At 63.4% G+C, this 17,013-nt stretch overlaps 2 protein-coding genes across 6 annotated transcripts; one reads left to right on the top strand and one right to left on the bottom strand.

Moving 5' to 3' along the window:
* Positions 1-4,014: 4,014 nt before the first annotated feature.
* On the top strand, positions 4,015-10,871 carry RTN3 (reticulon 3). 5 transcript variants are annotated; one of them, XM_075076630.1, is made up of 9 exons: positions 4,016-4,213; positions 5,798-5,854; positions 7,018-7,788; positions 8,292-8,499; positions 9,439-9,577; positions 9,690-9,759; positions 9,904-9,950; positions 10,088-10,146; positions 10,292-10,871. In XM_075076630.1, the coding sequence occupies exons 1-9, from the start codon at positions 4,090-4,092 to the stop codon at positions 10,335-10,337; spliced, it is 1,521 nt and encodes a 506-aa protein (XP_074932731.1). In that variant the 5' UTR covers positions 4,016-4,089; the 3' UTR covers positions 10,338-10,871. The 5 variants fall into 5 exon arrangements, with proteins under 5 accessions (XP_074932735.1, XP_074932731.1, XP_074932733.1 ...); XM_075076631.1 differs by lacking the exon at positions 4,016-4,213 and adding an exon at positions 5,237-5,330; XM_075076632.1 differs by lacking the exon at positions 7,018-7,788 and having other exon boundaries at positions 4,018-4,213.
* A 159-nt stretch (positions 10,872-11,030) lies between these two features.
* Positions 11,031-17,013, bottom strand: ZFTA (zinc finger translocation associated). Its single transcript, XM_075076623.1, is given in 5 exon segments — positions 11,031-11,473; positions 13,291-13,458; positions 13,461-13,610; positions 15,114-15,464; positions 16,956-17,013. Coding segments are annotated over 5 exon segments (915 nt in total). The 3' UTR covers positions 11,031-11,285.

Raw genomic sequence — 17,013 nt, 5'->3', positions numbered from 1 at the left:
CAAAGGGGTCTTGGTCCTATAGGAGACCTGGTCTATAGGGGGTCCCAAGCCCTATAGGGGGTCCCAGCTGGTATAGAGGGCTGATGCAAAGGGGTCTTGGCCCTATAGGAGACCTGGTCTAGAGGGGGTCCCAAGCCCTATAGGGGGTCCCAGCTGGTATAGAGGGCTGATGCAAAGGGGTCTTGGTCCTATAGGAGACCTGGTCTATAGGGGGTCCCAAGCCCTATAGGGGGTCCCAGCTCGTCAAGAGGGCTGATGCAAAGGGGTCTTGGTCCTATAGGAGACCTGGTCTATAGGGGGTCCCAAGCCCTATAGGGGGTCCCAGCTGGTATAGAGGGCTGATGCAAAGGGGTCTTGGCCCTATAGGAGACCTGGTCTATAGGGGGTCCCAAGCCCTATAGGGGGTCCCAGCTGGTATAGAGGGCTGATGCAAAGGGGTCTTGGTCCTATAGGAGACCTGGTCTATAGGGGGTCCCAAGCCCTATAGGGGGTCCCAGCTCGTCAAGAGGGCTGATGCAAAGGGGTCTTGGTCCTATAGGAGACCTGGTCTATAGGGGGTCCCAAGCCCTATAGGGGGTCCCAGCTCGTCAAGAGGGCTGATGCAAAGGGGTCTTGGTCCTATAGGAGACCTGGTCTAGAGGGGGTCCCAAGCCCTATAGGGGGTCCCAGCTGGTATAGAGGGCTGATGCAAAGGGGTCTTGGTCCTATAGGAGACCTGGTCTATAGGGGGTCCCAAGCCCTATAGGGGGTCCCAGCTCGTCAAGAGGGCTGATGCAAAGGGGTCTTGGCCCTATAGGAGACCTGGTCTATAGGGGGTCCCAAGCCCTATAGGGGGTCCCAGCTCGTTAAGAGGGCTGATGCAAAGGGGTCCTGGCCCTATAGGAGACCTGGTCTAGAGGGGGTCCCAAGCCCTATAGGGGGTCCCAGCTGGTATAGAGGGCTGATGCAAAGGGGTCTTGGTCCTATAGGAGACCTGGTCTAGAGGGGGTCCCAAGCCCTATAGGGGGTCCCAGCTGGTATAGAGGGCTGATGCAAAGGGGTCCTGGCCCTATAGGAGACCTGGTCTATAGGGGGGCCCAAGCCCTATAGGGGGTCCCAGCTGGTATAGAGGGCTGATGCAAAGGGGTCCTGGCCCTATAGGAGACCTGGTCTATAGGGGGTCCCAAGCCCTATAGGGGGTCCCAGCTGGTATAGAGGGCTGATACAAAGGGGTCTTGGCCCTATAGGAGACCTGGTCTATAGGGGGTCCCAAGCCCTATAGGGGGTCCCAGCTCGTTAAGAGGGCTGATGCAAAGGGGTCTTGGTCCTATAGGAGACCTGGTCTAGAGGGGGTCCCAAGCCCTATAGGGGGTCCCAGCTCGTCAAGAGGGCTGATGCAAAGGGGTCTTGGTCCTATAGGAGACCTGGTCTATAGGGGGTCCCAAGCCCTATAGGGGGTCCCAGCTGGTATAGAGGGCTGATGCAAAGGGGTCTTGGCCCTATAGGAGACCTGGTCTATAGGGGGTCCCAAGCCCTATAGGGGGTCCCAGCTGGTATAGAGGGCTGATGCAAAGGGGTCTTGGCCCTGTAGGAGACCTGGTCTAGAGGGGGTCCCAAGCCCTATAGGGGGTCCCAGCTCGTCAAGAGGGCTGATGCAAAGGGGTCTTGGTCCTATAGGAGACCTGGTCTAGAGGGGGTCCCAAGCCCTATAGGGGGTCCCAGCTCGTCAAGAGGGCTGATGCAAAGGGGTCTTGGTCCTATAGGAGACCTGGTCTAGAGGGGGTCCCAAGCCCTATAGGGGGTCCCAGCTCGTCAAGAGGGCTGATGCAAAGGGGTCTTGGTCCTATAGGAGACCTGGTCTATAGGGGGTCCCAAGCCCTATAGGGGGTCCCAGCTGGTATAGAGGGCTGATGCAAAGGGGTCTTGGCCCTGTAGGAGACCTGGTCTAGAGGGGGTCCCAAGCCCTATAGGGGGTCCCAGCTGGTATAGAGGGCTGATGCAAAGGGGTCTTGGTCCTATAGGAGACCTGGTCTAGAGGGGGTCCCAAGCCCTATAGGGGGTCCCAGCTGGTATAGAGGGCTGATGCAAAGGGGTCTTGGTCCTATAGGAGACCTGGGCTATAGGGGGTCCCAAGCCCTATAGGGGGTCCCAGCTGGTATAGAGGGCTGATGCAAAGGGGTCTTGGTCCTATAGGAGACCTGGGCTATAGCAGGTCTCAGGCCTATAGAGGGAGCCCTTTTCCGTGCTTTTCCCAGCCACTATAGAGGGCTGATGAGGGGGACCCGCGCAGAGGGCTCTTGGTCCCTATAGGGGGATTAAGCCTATAGGAGCCTGGTTTATAGGAAGTCCCAGGCCCTATAGAGACTCCTAGGCCTTACAGGAAACCTCAGCTCACATAAAGGGTTGATGGGGGGCTTATGCAGAGGGACCCTGGCCACTATAAAGGCACCAAGTCTATATGTGCCTATAGCGAGTCACAGGCCCTGTATGGGGGGCTAGGCCTTAAAGGGGGGCTCATGCAGAGTGGTCTTGGTCCCTATAGGATGGGCCTGGTCAATAGGGGTCCCAGACCTATTGGGGGGGGACACAGACACACCGGCCGGGGTCCCCTATGGCCTGGGACATATTGGGGGGGTTACTTGGGTCACGGCCCCTATAGGGGACCCCGGGCTATGGGGGGGGGGGGGGTGTCACGTGGGTCCAGGCCCCTATAGCGGGAGGCCGGGGGGAAGGGGGGGTCGCGGTCTATGGGGGGGGTCAAGCCATGTGGGTCAGGCCATATAGGGGAGGGGGCAGGTGACCCGGGCCCGGGGTCACGTGGTCCCCGGTGTCGCTCCCACCCCTCAACTCACCGCTCCGCGACCGCGACCGCCGCGTCCCGGCCGGCCCCGCTAGCCCCGCCCCCTCGCCCCCGATTGGCCAGCGACCGCCCGCCCCTTCGCTGCCGCGCCCCGCCCCTTATCGGAGGCCGGCGGGAACGAACGCGCCTCATTGGCCCGCCCGCTCCCGTGCTCCCCTCGCTATTGGGTGAAGAGGCCGCCACTCCCACCGGAAAAGCCACGCCCTCTCCAGGGGAGGGCGGGGCGTCGCGACGTCTCGGCGGCGTCGCTCGCCGCCATTGGCGCGCTCGGCGGCTCTGATTGGGTGGTCGGGCGTGGGCGGGGCCACTGAGAAGGAGGGGCGGGGGCACGTGACCCGGGCGGCATGCACGTGACCACTGCAGCCGCTGCCGTGTAGCGCTGGCCCTATAGGGGTGTCCTGCGCATTCCGGCACTTATAGGGCGCTGACACCCCCAGGTTCATAGGGGGCGCCCTATAGAGGGCCCTAAGGCCGCTCCCTTTTCTATAGGCAGCTTTCTATAGGCCCCTGTCTGTTTTAAGGGTCATTCTGTAGGCCCTTTCCCCTATAGAGAGTGCATGGCTTGACTTCCACAGGGCCATAAAGCCCCTCCATGTGCTACTGAGAGTATCCTATAGGTCCCCCACCCTTACAGGGGATCACATAGGGCTCTGTCTGACCTATAGGGGAGCATAGGCCTCACCCATGCCCCCCCCCTCAGGAACACACTATAGCCCTCCTCCCCTTTAGGGGACACCCTATGATGCTACACATCCTATAGGGAATCCTATGGATGGCATGATGCAATGTCCCCCCCCTCCCCCCATACCATCTTTCCCCCTATAGGGGACAACCAATGGTGCTGTTTGACACTGGCAGGGCGGCAAAGCCCTGCCATCCCCTATAGGGGAACACCTTGTAGGCTCCTGCCCCTTATAGGGGACACCCCATAGCCCCCCCGTCCCTTATAGACGCCTGTATACAGGGGGAGAGTCCTGGACTACAACTCCCATGAGGCACCGCGCCTGGGTGCCTTGGCGACGGCGCGTCTGACACATGCGCAGGGGGGGAAAAGGGGCGGTGTTTTCTCCCACGGCTGCGCATGCGCAGTAGCGCGGAGCTGCGGCGGGAGGGAGGCGTTGGGCGCATGCCCGGCCGTTGGCGCATGCGCCCCGCCCCGCGGCCCCGCCCCTCGCGGCCCCGCCCCGTCAGTCGGTGCGTGGCCGCCGCGCCGGACGGACGCGCTACCGCGGGGCTCCGCGATCGCTGCCATGGCCGACCCTGCCACACAGTCCCCTTTCGTCTCCTCATCCTCCTCCTCCTCTTCCTCCTCCTTCTCCTCCGGGCAGCCCCAGGTCGGAGGCTGCGGGGGCGCTGGCTCCGCCTCCTGCGCCGGTAAGGGCCTGGCGGGGCCTGAGGAGGGGGGCGGGAAGAGGCCTTGAGGGGGTAGGTATGAGGTGAATAGGGGTCGGGGGGCAGAAACGGTGGGGGAGAGGCCTTTAGGGGACAATTATGAGGGGAAAAGAGGCCTTTGAGGGGGCAGTTGTAGGGGAAGGGGGCCTTTAGGGGAGTAGATATAGTGCAAGAGGCCTATAGGGAGGGTAATTATAGGGAAGAGGCCTTCAGAGGGCGCATATAGGGGAAAGAAGTCTTTGGGGAGCCAGATATAAGGGAAAAAAAGTCTTTGGGGAGCCGGATATAAGGGAAAAAAAGTCTTTGGGGAGCCAGATATAAGGAAAAAAAGTCTTTGGGGGGCAAGATATAAGAGAAAGAGGCCTTTAGGAGGGGAGCCAGATATAGGGGAAAGAAATCTTGGGGCGTCAGATCTAGGGGAAACAGGGCCTTGGGGGGCGCAGAGTCACACCCAGCCCCGGATCCTACAGAAATGGCGGGGAAAACATGCAGAAAAGGGACTGTTGATTTTTTTTTTTTGGCGGGGGGGGCGGGGGAGGTTGTTGGAGGTTGTTGGATGTCTGGGCTGTTCCGTCCGTCTGTCCGTCCTAGGGGGGGTCCTGGCATTTTAGGGGGTCGGGGGGGCACTTTGCCATCCCACTCACCCCCAGGAGCCCCCCCGGATGCCAGCGCTCATTTCAGGGCGCCCTGACTTTGTGATTGCCGCCGGTGCACCCCAATATTGTCCCATGGATTACCCCAGTTGTCACAGCCCAATACCACAGAGCCCCAAAACTCGGTGGTTTTACCCCAAATATCACCCTGGCGGGGGGCGAGTGGGCTTCCCCAGGGCTGCAGCGCCGAAGGGGGGAAGGTGGAGATTTTGGGGTGACCCGACGCCATCCGTGCTCCGGTTGTTGTCACCCAGCGGTGACAGCTGCTGCACTGGGATCCCAGCCTGAACAGCATGACCTGGGTGGGGAAAATGGGGTTTAAAAAAACCCCAAATTTGGTCATAACAGGATTTTGCCTGATGGTCTGATGTCAAAGAGGCGGCGGCAGGTCACCCCGAAAAGGGGAAGCTGGAGGAAACCCGGTTTCCCCTCTACGGTACAACCAGGTACCCCAAAAGCCCCAGGACCCCCCTATTTTGTGGTTTGGCGGGAGGGATAACACCTGGAACGACTGTGAAACCGCCGGCGCCTGACGCCCGCCGATTCAGGGTAAAACCCTGTGGAAAAGGATATGGAGACTCCAACTGCGGGAGTTTGAGGGTGCTCAAGCCACACCCTCCCCCCATCTGCCCGTTTTCAGGGTGAAGAGGCAGCAATCGTTCCCAATTTTGGCTGATTTCACCACGAAAACTCATCAGTGCCCCCAAAAAATTCATCAACACCCCAAAAAGATGCCGGAAAAGCCGGGACAAAACCTTACTCGTCGAAGTGAAACCCCATCCCTGCTTTGGGGGGGTGGGGGGGGGGATGGGACACCCCGGTGGGTTCTGGGGGGGGCTTTGGGGAGGCTGTGGGATTTTGGGGGGGGCCCCGCCCAGGGCGCTGAGCTCTCACCCTCTGTGTTTTCTTGCAGATCCCCCCGCTTCTTCCTCTTCCTCCCAGCCTGTCTCTCTCTTTGCGGCTTCACCAGGCAAGTCTCCCCCCCTCCACACCCCCCAGGAAGAAAAATGTCGGGGGGGGGGGGGGAGGCTGTAACCCTAAAACAGCCCCCCTGGATTTGCAGTGGGGGTTGTCTCTAATACCAGTTTGGGGTCCCCAATGCCGCTGCGCTCTCCATCTGGGCACTGCCGGTGTCTCGGGGAGGGGGGTGACCCCAAAAATAGCCCCTGTTTTTTGGGGGAGCTTCACCTGCAGCTCATTTTGGGGGGGTGAAGGGGTTTGAAGACCCCCCCCTCTAATGGCTGCCTGGGGGGAGGGGGGGTGGGATGTTTTAAAACCCGCCAAAACCAGACATTTTTCTTTCGCTCTCTTAATTTTCCTGCTTATTAACACAATTTCTTCTCCCTTTTTTGGGGCGAGCGCCTGCCCCACAGCTTCGCGCCTGCCCCATGGCTGTGCCCCCCCACCCCGCCCCACGGCTGCTGTTCCTGCTTTGCACGCCCTGCTGCTCCCCCCCCGTCCCCCCCCCCGCCGCTGCTCGCCCAGTTGAGGAGGAATTCGCCGTTTTTCTTGTTGTTTATCCTCAAAAAACAACCAACCCCCCACGACCCGCCTGCGCCCGCGTCCCACCCGCCGCCGTCTGTGTTTGTGTGTGACCCCCACCCCGCCCCCCGCCTGGATCCGCCCCTGAAATTTGGTGGGGAGGGGGAGGGGAAGGTGAGGACCCCCCCCAGATCCTCCCCTCCCAGCTCTGGAGGACCCCAAAATCCCCAAATCTTGACCCAAAATGAGCGGGTGGGGGAGGCTGCTACTATGTTGGGGTTGCACACCCTTTGGGGGGAGGGGGGCCTCAATCCTGCCACCCCCCCCCATCCTCACACTGGACCCGAATCAGGTGGTTTTAGCCCCAAAATGAGGTCCCCAGCGGGACACCCCCCCGCCCCGTCCTGGTGTCGAACCTACAGGTTTGGGGTGTATTGGGGGGCGGGGAGGCATCTGACTGCTCGCGCCGCCGCGGGACCTGCTCAAACGCCCCCCCCCCAGCATGGCTGCGCCAAGGGGGGGGGACCCCGAAACGCCGCTTGGGGTGCAGCCGGGTGCATGGTGGCCCCCCCCATGCATGCTGTGCCCCCCACCCCCCAAAAAATCTGCCCCCACTCCATGCCTGACTGTCTCCCCTCTCTCCGGCCCCAGCGGGTGCTGAAGCGGCACTGGGGGGACAAGGAGGTCGGGGAACCTTCCTCCCCGCCCCCCACCTCGCCGCCGCCTCCTCCTCCTCTTCCTCGGGAGCCCCCCCTCAAAAAGAACCGGATTCCCCCGAATCACCTTTCGAGGTCGTACCGGATCGCGCCGCTTTCGACCGAGAATACGGCACCGCGCTGCTGGGAGAGCGCGAGGTGCTGAGTCAAATCCCCGAGGATCGCGTCTGCGACTTCCCGGCAAAACCCCGCGCCGGCAGCGCCGGCGTCACGGCGAAGATCCCCGCCGGGTTGTGCCGACAAACATCCGGCACCGCCGCGGCGTTGGAAGAGGTGTCCAAGTGCGTCCGGGAGATGCATAGTTTCACCAACGAGTTGCTCAGCTGGGATTTGGTGGAGCGTAACGGCATCGGTAACGGCCTCACCAGTAACGGCGTCACCGGTAACGGCGTCACCGGTAACACCGGCGCCGAAGCCGACAGCTCGGGTGACTCCGACGACACCGTCATCGAGGAAACGCCGGTTGAGGACGTCACCGTCCCCCGGCACCACGTGACCGCCGGCGGCACCGGCATCACCGTCGTGCCGCCGCCGCCGCCCCCCCTCCCCGAACCGTCCCCCGGTGCCGCCGCCCGGGATTGGGAGGAGGAGCGGATGACCCTGCGGGCGCTGCGGGAATTGGGGGAGCCCCCCCGAGGTACCCCAAATCCCCCCGGGGTCCCGGCTGAACCCCCCGTGGGGACCCAGCTCCTCCCCCGCCTGGCAGGTAAACCTGAAGAAAGCGCTTTTTTTACCCCAAAAACGCCGCCGTTGCTGCCAAGTTGCCCCCAAAAACAGGTTTGGGGGGGGTGGTTCAGCCAGATCCCCCCCAAAAATGGGGTGGGGTGTGTGAAAAAGGGGGGGATCTGGCCCCAAAATGCTGCTGGGGATGTGGGGGTGGGTGGGGAGCCCCGCGTCTGCCTCTCGTTTTGGTGTAAAAAGGGGGATTTCTGGCAAAACCCGCCGCCATGTTGGGGGGGGCTAATTAGCGCCTGTTTGTAGCGGGGGGGGGCTGGGTTAATTAGCGCCTGTGTCTAATGAGCGGATGGATTGGGGGGGGGGGGGGGGGGGCACAGGGACAGTGCCAGCCTCATTTTGGGGCAAATCGGGGCGAATTAAGGCGAGACAAGACCATCGGTGAGGACACAACCATCCGCCGCCTGTGATGGGGGGCGGGGGGACAACACCACAGGGTCCCCCCACTTTTCTCAACCTCTGTGTCCCCAACAGCCCACGACCTCCTCTTCTGGCGGGACGTGAGGAAGACGGGGGTCGTCTTCGGCATCAGCTTCATCCTCCTCCTCTCCCTGGCCACCCTCAGCGCCGTCAGCGTGGTCGCCCACCTCGCCCTGGCCCTGCTCTCCGTCACCATCAGCCTCCGCGTCTACAAAGCCGTCATCCAGGCCGTCCAGAAGTCAGAAGAGGGGCACCCCTTTCGGTGAGGGATAGATTTTGGGGGGGGGTCCCCCCATTTTTTGGGGGGATTTTGGGGTTTCCCGCCCCTCCCACACCCCCACACCCCTCCCAGGGACGGCAGCTGGGTGATGCACTTGGTGGCCTGGCTGCTGTTTCCCCCTCTGCAGGGTGGATGAAGGTTTTGGGGTGCAGAGTGGGGGGAGCTAGGGGTGTAAAGGGAGATTTTGGGGTGCGGGGGGGCAGAGCTAGGGGTGTAAAGGGAGATTTTGGGGTGCGGGGGGGCAGAGCTAGGGGTGTAGAGGGGGATTTTTGGGGTGCCCCCCCTCAACTGAATGTGCTCACCCAACTCAGACCTTACCTGGAGCTGGATGTGACGTCCCCCAAGACCTTCCAGATTTTGGGGTGCGGGGGGAGGTTTGGGGTGTAGAAGATGATCTTGGGCTGCAGGGGGGGATTTTGGGGTGTAAAAGGTGATCTTGCGTGTGCGGTGGGGGATTTTGGGGTGCCCCCACCCCTGGAGCCAGACATGCCATTGTCCCCTGAGACCTTCCAGGTTTTGGGGTGCAGAGGGGGATTTGGGGGTTCAAGTGGAGGTGCAGGGGGATTTTGGGGTCCCCCCTCAGCTGACTGTGCTCCCCTATCCCAGGGTTTACCTGAAGCTGGACATGCCATTGTCCCCCTAGACCTTCCAGGTTTTGGGGTGAAGAGAGGATTTTTGGGGTTCAAGGGGGTTACAGGAGGGGTTTTGGGGTGTAGAAGGGGGATTTTGGGGTGCCCCCAACTGATTGTGCCCCGTACCCCAGGGCTTACCTGGAGCTGGACATGCCATTGTCCGCTGAGACCTTCCAGGTTTTGGGGTGCAGAGGGGGATTTTGGTGGTTGGGGGGGGCACAGGGGGATTTTGGGGTGCAGGGGGGAGATTTTGGGGTGCCCCCTAACTGACTGTGTCCCCCCACCCCAGGGCTTACCTGGAGCAGGACGTGACCTTGTCCCCCGAGACCTTCCAGGCTCATGCCGCCGCCGTCGCCCTCCACCTCAACCAGGCGCTGCGGTTCCTCCTCCGCCTCTTCTTGGTGGAAGATCTGGTGGATTCCCTGAAGGTAAGGGGCCTTCCTCCCCCTCCTCATCTCCCCCTCCTCATCCTCCTCATCCTTCCGCCCCCCCCCCGGGTACCCCCAAAAACCAGCCTCTTATCGCCGCCCCCCTCCACAGCTGGCCTTGGCGATGTGGCTGCTGACCTACGTGGGAGCCGTCTTCAACGGCATCACCCTCCTCATCCTCGGTAAGAGCCAGCCTTTGGCCCCCCTACCCCTATAAAATAGACCCCCAAAGTTGATTTTGGGGGGGGGTGGCCCCCCAAAAAAGAACACTGGGGGGGGCTTGGCCCCCATCTCATGATGCTGAGGCCCCCCCGTCTCTCTTGCAGCCGAGCTGTTGGCCTTCACCCTACCGCCCCTCTACGAGAAGTACAAGGTGAGCCTTAAATTAGGGGTGCGACACCCCTAAAAATAAGGGGGGGAGTCCCAAAAATGAGGGCACGCCCAGAAATCAGAGGGGCACCCCAAAAAGGTGGGGGGCACCCCTTTAAACCCCCTCCCCTCTACCGCCAGGTGCAGATCAACCACTATGTGGGTATCGCCCGTCGCCAGACCAAGGACATTGTGGCCAAGTAAGTGCCGATGGGGCCCCCCCCAAATCCTTGGGGCCCCCCCAGAATCCATGTGGCCCCCCCCCAAATCGCTATGCCCCCACCCAAAATTGCTGTTTCCCACCCCCGCCCGCCCAAGCTTCTCACCTCTCTCCTCTCCCTATAGGATCCAGGCGAAGCTCCCAGGCCTGGCCAAGAAGAAGCCGGAATAAAACCCCGGGGGTGGCGGGGAAATATCGGGGTGCCCGGCTGGTGCCCCCACCCCCAAAGCTCGTCTGCCCCACCCCAAGTTCATCACCCCCCCCCCCAAACTCATACCCCCCCCCCCAAAAAGCTCGTACACCCCTCCCATATCTCACAGTGGCGTCTGTCTGTCCTTCCACGCACCCCCCCCATAAGCCTTGGACTTGGCCTCCACTGGGGGGCTATCGGGGGGGGGGCTGCACCCCAAAACCCTGTTCCCTGGGGGGGGCTCCCACCCCCCCAGCTCGTTGCTCCCCCCCCCCCCGCCTTTTATTTTTTTTAACGTTAATTGAGGTGAAATGTCTGTAACTGCTGTAAACTGCAAGGGGGGGGGGGGGGCAAAGCTCCTTGAGGGGGGGCTCAGCCCCCTCCCGCAGCCCCCCCAAACCGCACTGCGTCCCCCCCAGACCCCTCCCCCTTAATCTGGGGGGGTGGGGAATGGGGGGACACCCCCCCCCCCATCTGCCCGCGGGGATGTGGCATCAATAAAACACCGCGACGGACGCCTCCGCTCCCCCCCTTTGTGCCAGTGTGTCGTCGCCCCCCCCCAAAATGGCCCCATGTCCCCCCAGTATGGCCCCGTGTCCCCCCCCCCAAATGTCCCCATGTGTGTGTCACCCCCAAAATGTCCCCGTCACCCCACCGCGTCACTCCACGGGACCTCCAGGAATGGGTTTATTGAGGGGTGTCACGTACAAAAAAAGGGGGGGGGGGGCTTAGAAAAATAAAAGGGACACACACGCATAAATAGGGTGACACCATGGGGGGGGGGGGGGGGATGTTGGGGACCGGTGACACCATCAAGGGGACCCATAAGTGCCGCTTCTGAGGGGTGGGGGGGCACTGGTGATACTGGGGGGCACTGGGGGGTGGGTCTCTGTCATTCCCCCCCCCCGGTATCCCCATTCCCCAGGGGCTCAGGCCGTGCAGGCAGGGGGGGCTCCGGGGTGCATGGAGAAAATGGGAGGGCTGCGGCTGCCGCAACCCCCCGGCGGGGCCCCCCTTGTAGCCCCCGCCCCCCCCTCGTCCGCTGCAGCGGCTGCTTCGGCCTTGGTGGTTGCTTCATCCTCATCCTCCTCCACGGCTGGGCTGGGGGGCTGCGGGGCTGGGGGGAGTGGGGACAGCCCTGTTCCCCCCCCGGCCTGCCCCCAGGTGGGCACGGGCTGGGCCCCCGGGGTGGCCCCAGTCGCCCCAGCGCCCCTGTGTCCCCACACCCCCCAGTGGCCCCAGTCGCCCCAGTGCCCCTGTGTCCCCACACCCCCCAGTGGCCCCAGTCGCCCCAGCGCCCCTGTGTCCCCACACCCCCCAGTGGCCCCAGTCGCCCCAGCGCCCCTGTGTCCCCACACCCCCCAGTGGCCCCAGTCGCCCCAGCGCCCCTGTGTCCCCACACCCCCCAGTGGCCCCAGTCGCCCCAGCGCCCCTGTGTCCCCACACCCCCCAGTGGCCCCAGTCGCCCCAGCGCCCCTGTGTCCCCACACCCCCCAGTGGCCCCAGTCGCCCCAGCGCCCCTGTGTCCCCACACCCCCCAGTGGCCCCGGTCGCCCAGCGCCCCTGTGTCCCCACACCCCCAGTGGCCCCGGTCGCCCCAGCGCCCCTGTGTCCCCACACCCCCCAGTGGCCCCGGTCGCCCCAGCGCCCCTGTGTCCCCACACCCCCCAGTGGCCCCGGTCGCCCCAGCGCCCCTGTGTCCCCACACCCCCCAGTGGCCCCAGTTGCCCCAGCGCCCCTGTGTCCCCACACCCCCCAGTGGCCCCAGTGGCCCCAGCGCCCCTGTGTCCCCCACACCCCCCAGTGGCCCAGTGGCCCCAGTGCCCCTGTGTCCCCACACCCCCAGTGGCCCCAGTCGCCCCAGCGCCCCTGTGTCCCACACCCCCCAGTGGCCCCAGTCGCCCCAGTGCCCCTGTGTCCCCACACCCCCCAGTGGCCCCGGTCGCCCCAGCGCCCCTGTGTCCCCACACCCCCCAGTGGCCCCGGTCGCCCCAGCGCCCCTGTGTCCCCACACCCCCCAGTGGCCCCAGTCGCCCCAGCGCCCCTGTGTCCCCACACCCCCTAGTGGCCCCACTGCCCCACACACTCCAGCATCCCCATTTCCCCCAGTATCCCTATGTCCCCCCAGTGTCACCATGACCCCACATCCCCGTTTCCCCCCACCATCCCCATTTCCCCCGACATCCCCATTCCCCCCACATCCCCATTCCCCCCCACATCCCCATTCCCCCCCACATCCCCATTTCCCCCCACCATCCCATTCCCCCCCACATCCCATTCCCCCCCACATCCCCATTCCCCCCCGACATCCCCATTCCCCCCCACATCCCAATTTCCCCCCACATCCCAATTTCCCCCCCACATCCCCATTTCCCCCCACATCCCCATTTCCCCCCACATCCCCATTTCCCCCCACATCCCCATTCCCCCCCACATCCCAATTTCCCCCCATATCCCCATTTCCCCCCCACATCCCCATTCCCCCCCACATCCCCATTCCCCCCCACATCCCCATTTCCCCCCCACATCCCCATTTCCCCCACCGTCCCCATTCCCCCCACATCCCCATTTCCCCCCCACATCCCCATTTCCCCCACCATCCCCATTTCCCCCCACATCCCCATTTCCCCCCCACATCCCCATTCCCCCCCACATCCCCATTTCCCCCCACATCCCCATTCCCCCCCACATCCCCATTTCCCCCACCATCCCCATTCCCCCCCACATCCCCATTCCCCCCCACATCCCCATTTCCCCCACCATCCCCATTCCCCCCCACATCCCCATTCCCCCCCGACATCCCCATTCCCCCCCACATCCCAATTTCCCCCCACATCCCCATTTCCCCCCACATCCCCATTTCCCCCCCACATCCCCATTTCCCCCCCACATCCCCATTCCCCCCCACATCCCCATTTCCCCCGCCCCCCTCACCGTCCCGCCGCCGTCCCGCGGCCCGGCAGGCTCGCAGCAGCTCCCCGCGCTCGGCGGGCCCCAGGCGCAGGGTGCCGGGGTGGGCGGCCAGCGCGTGCCGGCGGATGTCGCCGAGGTGCAGCGAGGGCAGGGCGCGGGCGCACAGGAGGCACCGCAGCCGGTTCCCCCCGGCCTCCAGGTCAGCAGCAGCTCGGCGCGAAGCCACCCCCGTAGCGAGTCCCCCCCCGGGCGTCCCCTCGGCACCGCCGCCCCCCGGGGGGACGGTTTGGCGTCTCGCGGGGACGGGGGACGGCGGCGGGGGCGGCCGGGGGACGGGGGGCCTGTGGGAGGACGGGACAGCAGGGTCAGCGAGGTGGGGGGACACAGACAACACCTTGGGGACAAAGGCACATGTTGCGGGCCTTGGGGACACCTTGGGGATGTGGGGAGGGGACAGGGGCCTTGGGGACACCTTGGGGACATGGGGAGGGGACAGGGGCCTTGGGACACCTTGGGGATGGGGGGACAGGGACTTTGGGGACACCTTGGGGACATGGGGGGGACAGGGGCCTTGGGGACACCTTGGGGATGGGGGGGACAGAGACTTTGGGGACACCTTGGGGACACGGGGGGGGACAGGGGCCTTGGGGACACCTTGGGGATGGGGGGGACAGGGACTTTGGGACACCTTGGGACACGGGGGGGGACAGGGGCCTTGGGGACACCTTGGGGACACGGGGAGGGACAGGGGCCTTGGGGACACCTTGGGGATGGGGGGACAGGGACTTTGGGGACACCTTGGGGACACGGCAGGGGGACAGGGGCCTTGGGGACACCTTGGGGATGTGGGGAGGGGACAGGGGCCTTGGGGACACCTTGGGGATGGGGGGGACAGGGACTTTGGGGACACCTTGGGGACACGGCGGGGGACAGGGGGACAGGGACTTTGGGGACACCTTGGGGACACGGGGGGGGACAGGGGCCTTGGGGACACCTTGGGGATGAGGGGGACAGGGACTTTGGGACACCCTCGGGACATGGGGGGCGTCGGGGACCCCATGGGGAGGTGGGGGCACGCTGGGGACATGGGGGCGCGCTGGGGACACGGGGACAGCAAGCTCGGGGTCCCTGCATAGGGGGGCGGAGCCCAGCCGGGGAGGCGTGGTCTGAGGGGGCGTGGAAATAGAGGGGCGGGGTCTAAGCAAGGCGGCTGCTTGGGGCGTGGCTACGGTGTGGGTGTGGCTAAGTGGGCGTGTGCTACAGGAATGGGTGTGGTCTGTCAGTCCAGGGACGGGGCTTGACTTAAAGGGGCTTGGGGGTGTGTGAGAGAGATTTAAAAGGGGCGTGGCTCCATGTGAATGAGCGTGGTCACATTAAAGGGGCGTGGCCCACATTTAAAGGAACGCGGCTTAGATTAAAGGGGGTGTGTCTGGTTTTATGGTGGTCCACATGGAAGGGGGCGTGGTCAATATTTAAAGGGACACGCACCAGATTAAAGGGGGCATGCCTTGCTTTATGGGGACCACATTTAAAGGGACACAGCTCAGATTAAAGGGGGCGTGGCCTCATTTAAAGGGCCATGGCACAACTGGGGGGAACACATGTTGAGGGGGCGTGGCCGCTATTTAAAGGGACATAGTACAACTTGGAGGGGGAACACATGTTGAAGGGGGCATGGTCCACATTTAAAGGGCCGCAGCACAACTGGGGGGGAGAATCCACATTGAAGGGGGCGTGGCCCATATTTAAAGGGCCACGGCTGAGGTTAAAGGGGCGTGGCCCATCTTTAGGGGGACCCACATTAAGGGCCCCCACATGAAGGGGGTCTGACACAGCCCCCCTACCTGTCCCGTGGCCGCTGCCGGGGGGTCCGTCAGGGCGAGCGCGGAGCCCCAAATGGGCGTCCCAGGAACGGAGGACGAGCTGCTTCTCGCGGGGTCCCCAAGCGCCGGAATAAGGATGTTTCTGCCGGATGTGGCGTTTGATGGTGCTGAGCTTGAGGGTGGCGAGGGCGCTGCCGCAGACCATGCAGAGCATCCCGTGTCGCGCCGCGTTGAATTCCATCAGGTATTCGGCTCGCCAACGCTCGTGGTAATACCGACGGTGATCCCGACCCGGGATACGGCTCCGACCCGGTCGCGACGCTCGAGCTTCGCAGTGGTCCGAGCTCCGACGGCCCCCCCGCGGTCCCGGCTCTGGCGGGGGGAGGCTGGAGGGAGGGGGACATGGGGAAAGGGGGTGATGGAGGGAGGGTGTAGGATTTGGGGGTGTTGGGGGACCACTTTATGGGGGGCTCTAGGGTTGGGGAGGGGGATTTGGGGGTGTCTAAGGGACAGAAGGGTCATGGGGGATCAATGTTTGGGGGTTCCAGGGATGGGGAGGGGGCTTTGGGGTGTCTAAGGGATGGAAGGGTGTTGGGGGACCACTTTATGGGGTGCATTAGGGATGGGAAGGGGGATTTGGGGGCACTTTGGGGTGTCTAAGGGACAGAAGGGTCTTGGGGGATCAATGTTTGGGGGGCTCCAGGGATCAGGAGGGGGATTTGGGGGGCCTCCAAGGATTAGGGAGCTGGGGGGGGGCTCTTGTATGGGAGTCTTTAGGGCTCCCCAGGGATGAGGAGGTTTCTGAGGGTCCCTGGTGATGGGGGGGTGCTTGGAGGGACGCTTATGTCGGGGTTTTGGAGGGGCTTCAGGGAGAGCAGGGCCTCAGGAGACCCATTTTTGGGGGTCTTTGGGATCCTGGAGGAGGGGAACCCCCATATGGGGGTCTTTGGGGGTGCCTATGGGGGGTGGTCCCCTAGGTTGGGGTCTCAGCCCTGCTGGGGGTTGGACACATGAACCCCAGGAGTGACCCAAAATTAGGGGGATCTGGGGAGGGGGGGAACTGGGGGCTCTTAAAGGGATAGGGGCAATCAAAAGTGGGGGGCCCCACAGGAATGGGGTGTCTTAAAGGGGCAAGAGGCGCTCTTAAAGGGGCAGCGTGTATTAAAGGGGCAGCGTACTTCAAGGGGCGGGGCTTGTGAATGGGGTATTTAAAAGAGGCGGGGCATCTCAAAGGGGAGGGGCCTTTAAAGGGGCAGGGGCATGTCAGAGGGAATGGGGGTGGTTAAAGAGGGTGGGGGTATTATCTTAAAGTGACAGCAGCACCTTAAAGGGGCAGAGGCATCTTAAAGGGTCAGGGGCCTCATAAATTGGGTGGTGGTATCTTAAAGGGACAGAGGCACCCTAAATTGGATGGGGGTACCTTAAAGGGACTGGGGCATCTTAAAGGGACAGGAACACCCTAAACTGTATGGTTGCATCTTAAAGTGACAGGGGCATCCTAAATTGTATGGTGGCATCTTAAAGGGACAGGGACACCTTAAAGGGGCAGGGGCATCTTAAAGTGACAGGGGCATCCTAAATTGGATGGAGACATCTTAAAGGGACAGGGGCACCTTAAAGTGACAGGGACATCCTAAATTAGATGGAAGCATCTTAAAGGGACAGGGGCATCCTAGAGGATGACAGGGGATGGCAAAGGGATGGGGGCAACCCCAGGGCTCGGGGGCATCTTAAAGGGCCAGCATTGCTCCCATTGTGCATGAAGGGGGAGCCCAGCTCCCCCTCGGCGGGAGAGGGGTCTCCTTAAAGGGGCTGCACCTCCCTCCCTCCCCACTCCCCCCCCCCCGCCGTGTCGTTGCTCACCTGGGCGGTCCGGGTGCGGGACTGGGCCGGGGTCGGGGTGGGGGTGCGGGGGCTCCAT

This window comes from Phalacrocorax aristotelis, chromosome 33 (assembly GCF_949628215.1).
Source record: "Phalacrocorax aristotelis chromosome 33, bGulAri2.1, whole genome shotgun sequence".
NCBI classification, from domain to species: domain Eukaryota; kingdom Metazoa; phylum Chordata; class Aves; order Suliformes; family Phalacrocoracidae; genus Phalacrocorax; species Phalacrocorax aristotelis.
Note: the sequence above shows the minus strand (reverse complement) of the source record. Positions and strands in the feature narration are given on the sequence as shown.

What these genes read in the sequence shown, in the direction of transcription:
- RTN3 (XM_075076630.1), top strand. Translation starts at nt 4,090, where the DNA reads ATGGCCGACCCTGCCACACAGTCCCCTTTCGTCTCCTCATCCTCCTCC. An exon ending in TCTCTTTGCGGCTTCACCAG is followed by an intron (nt 5,855 to 7,017) that starts GCAAGTCTCCCC and finishes CTCCGGCCCCAG; the next exon opens with CGGGTGCTGAAGCGGCACTG. An exon ending in CATCACCCTCCTCATCCTCG is followed by an intron (nt 9,760 to 9,903) that starts GTAAGAGCCAGC and finishes TCTCTCTTGCAG; the next exon opens with CCGAGCTGTTGGCCTTCACC.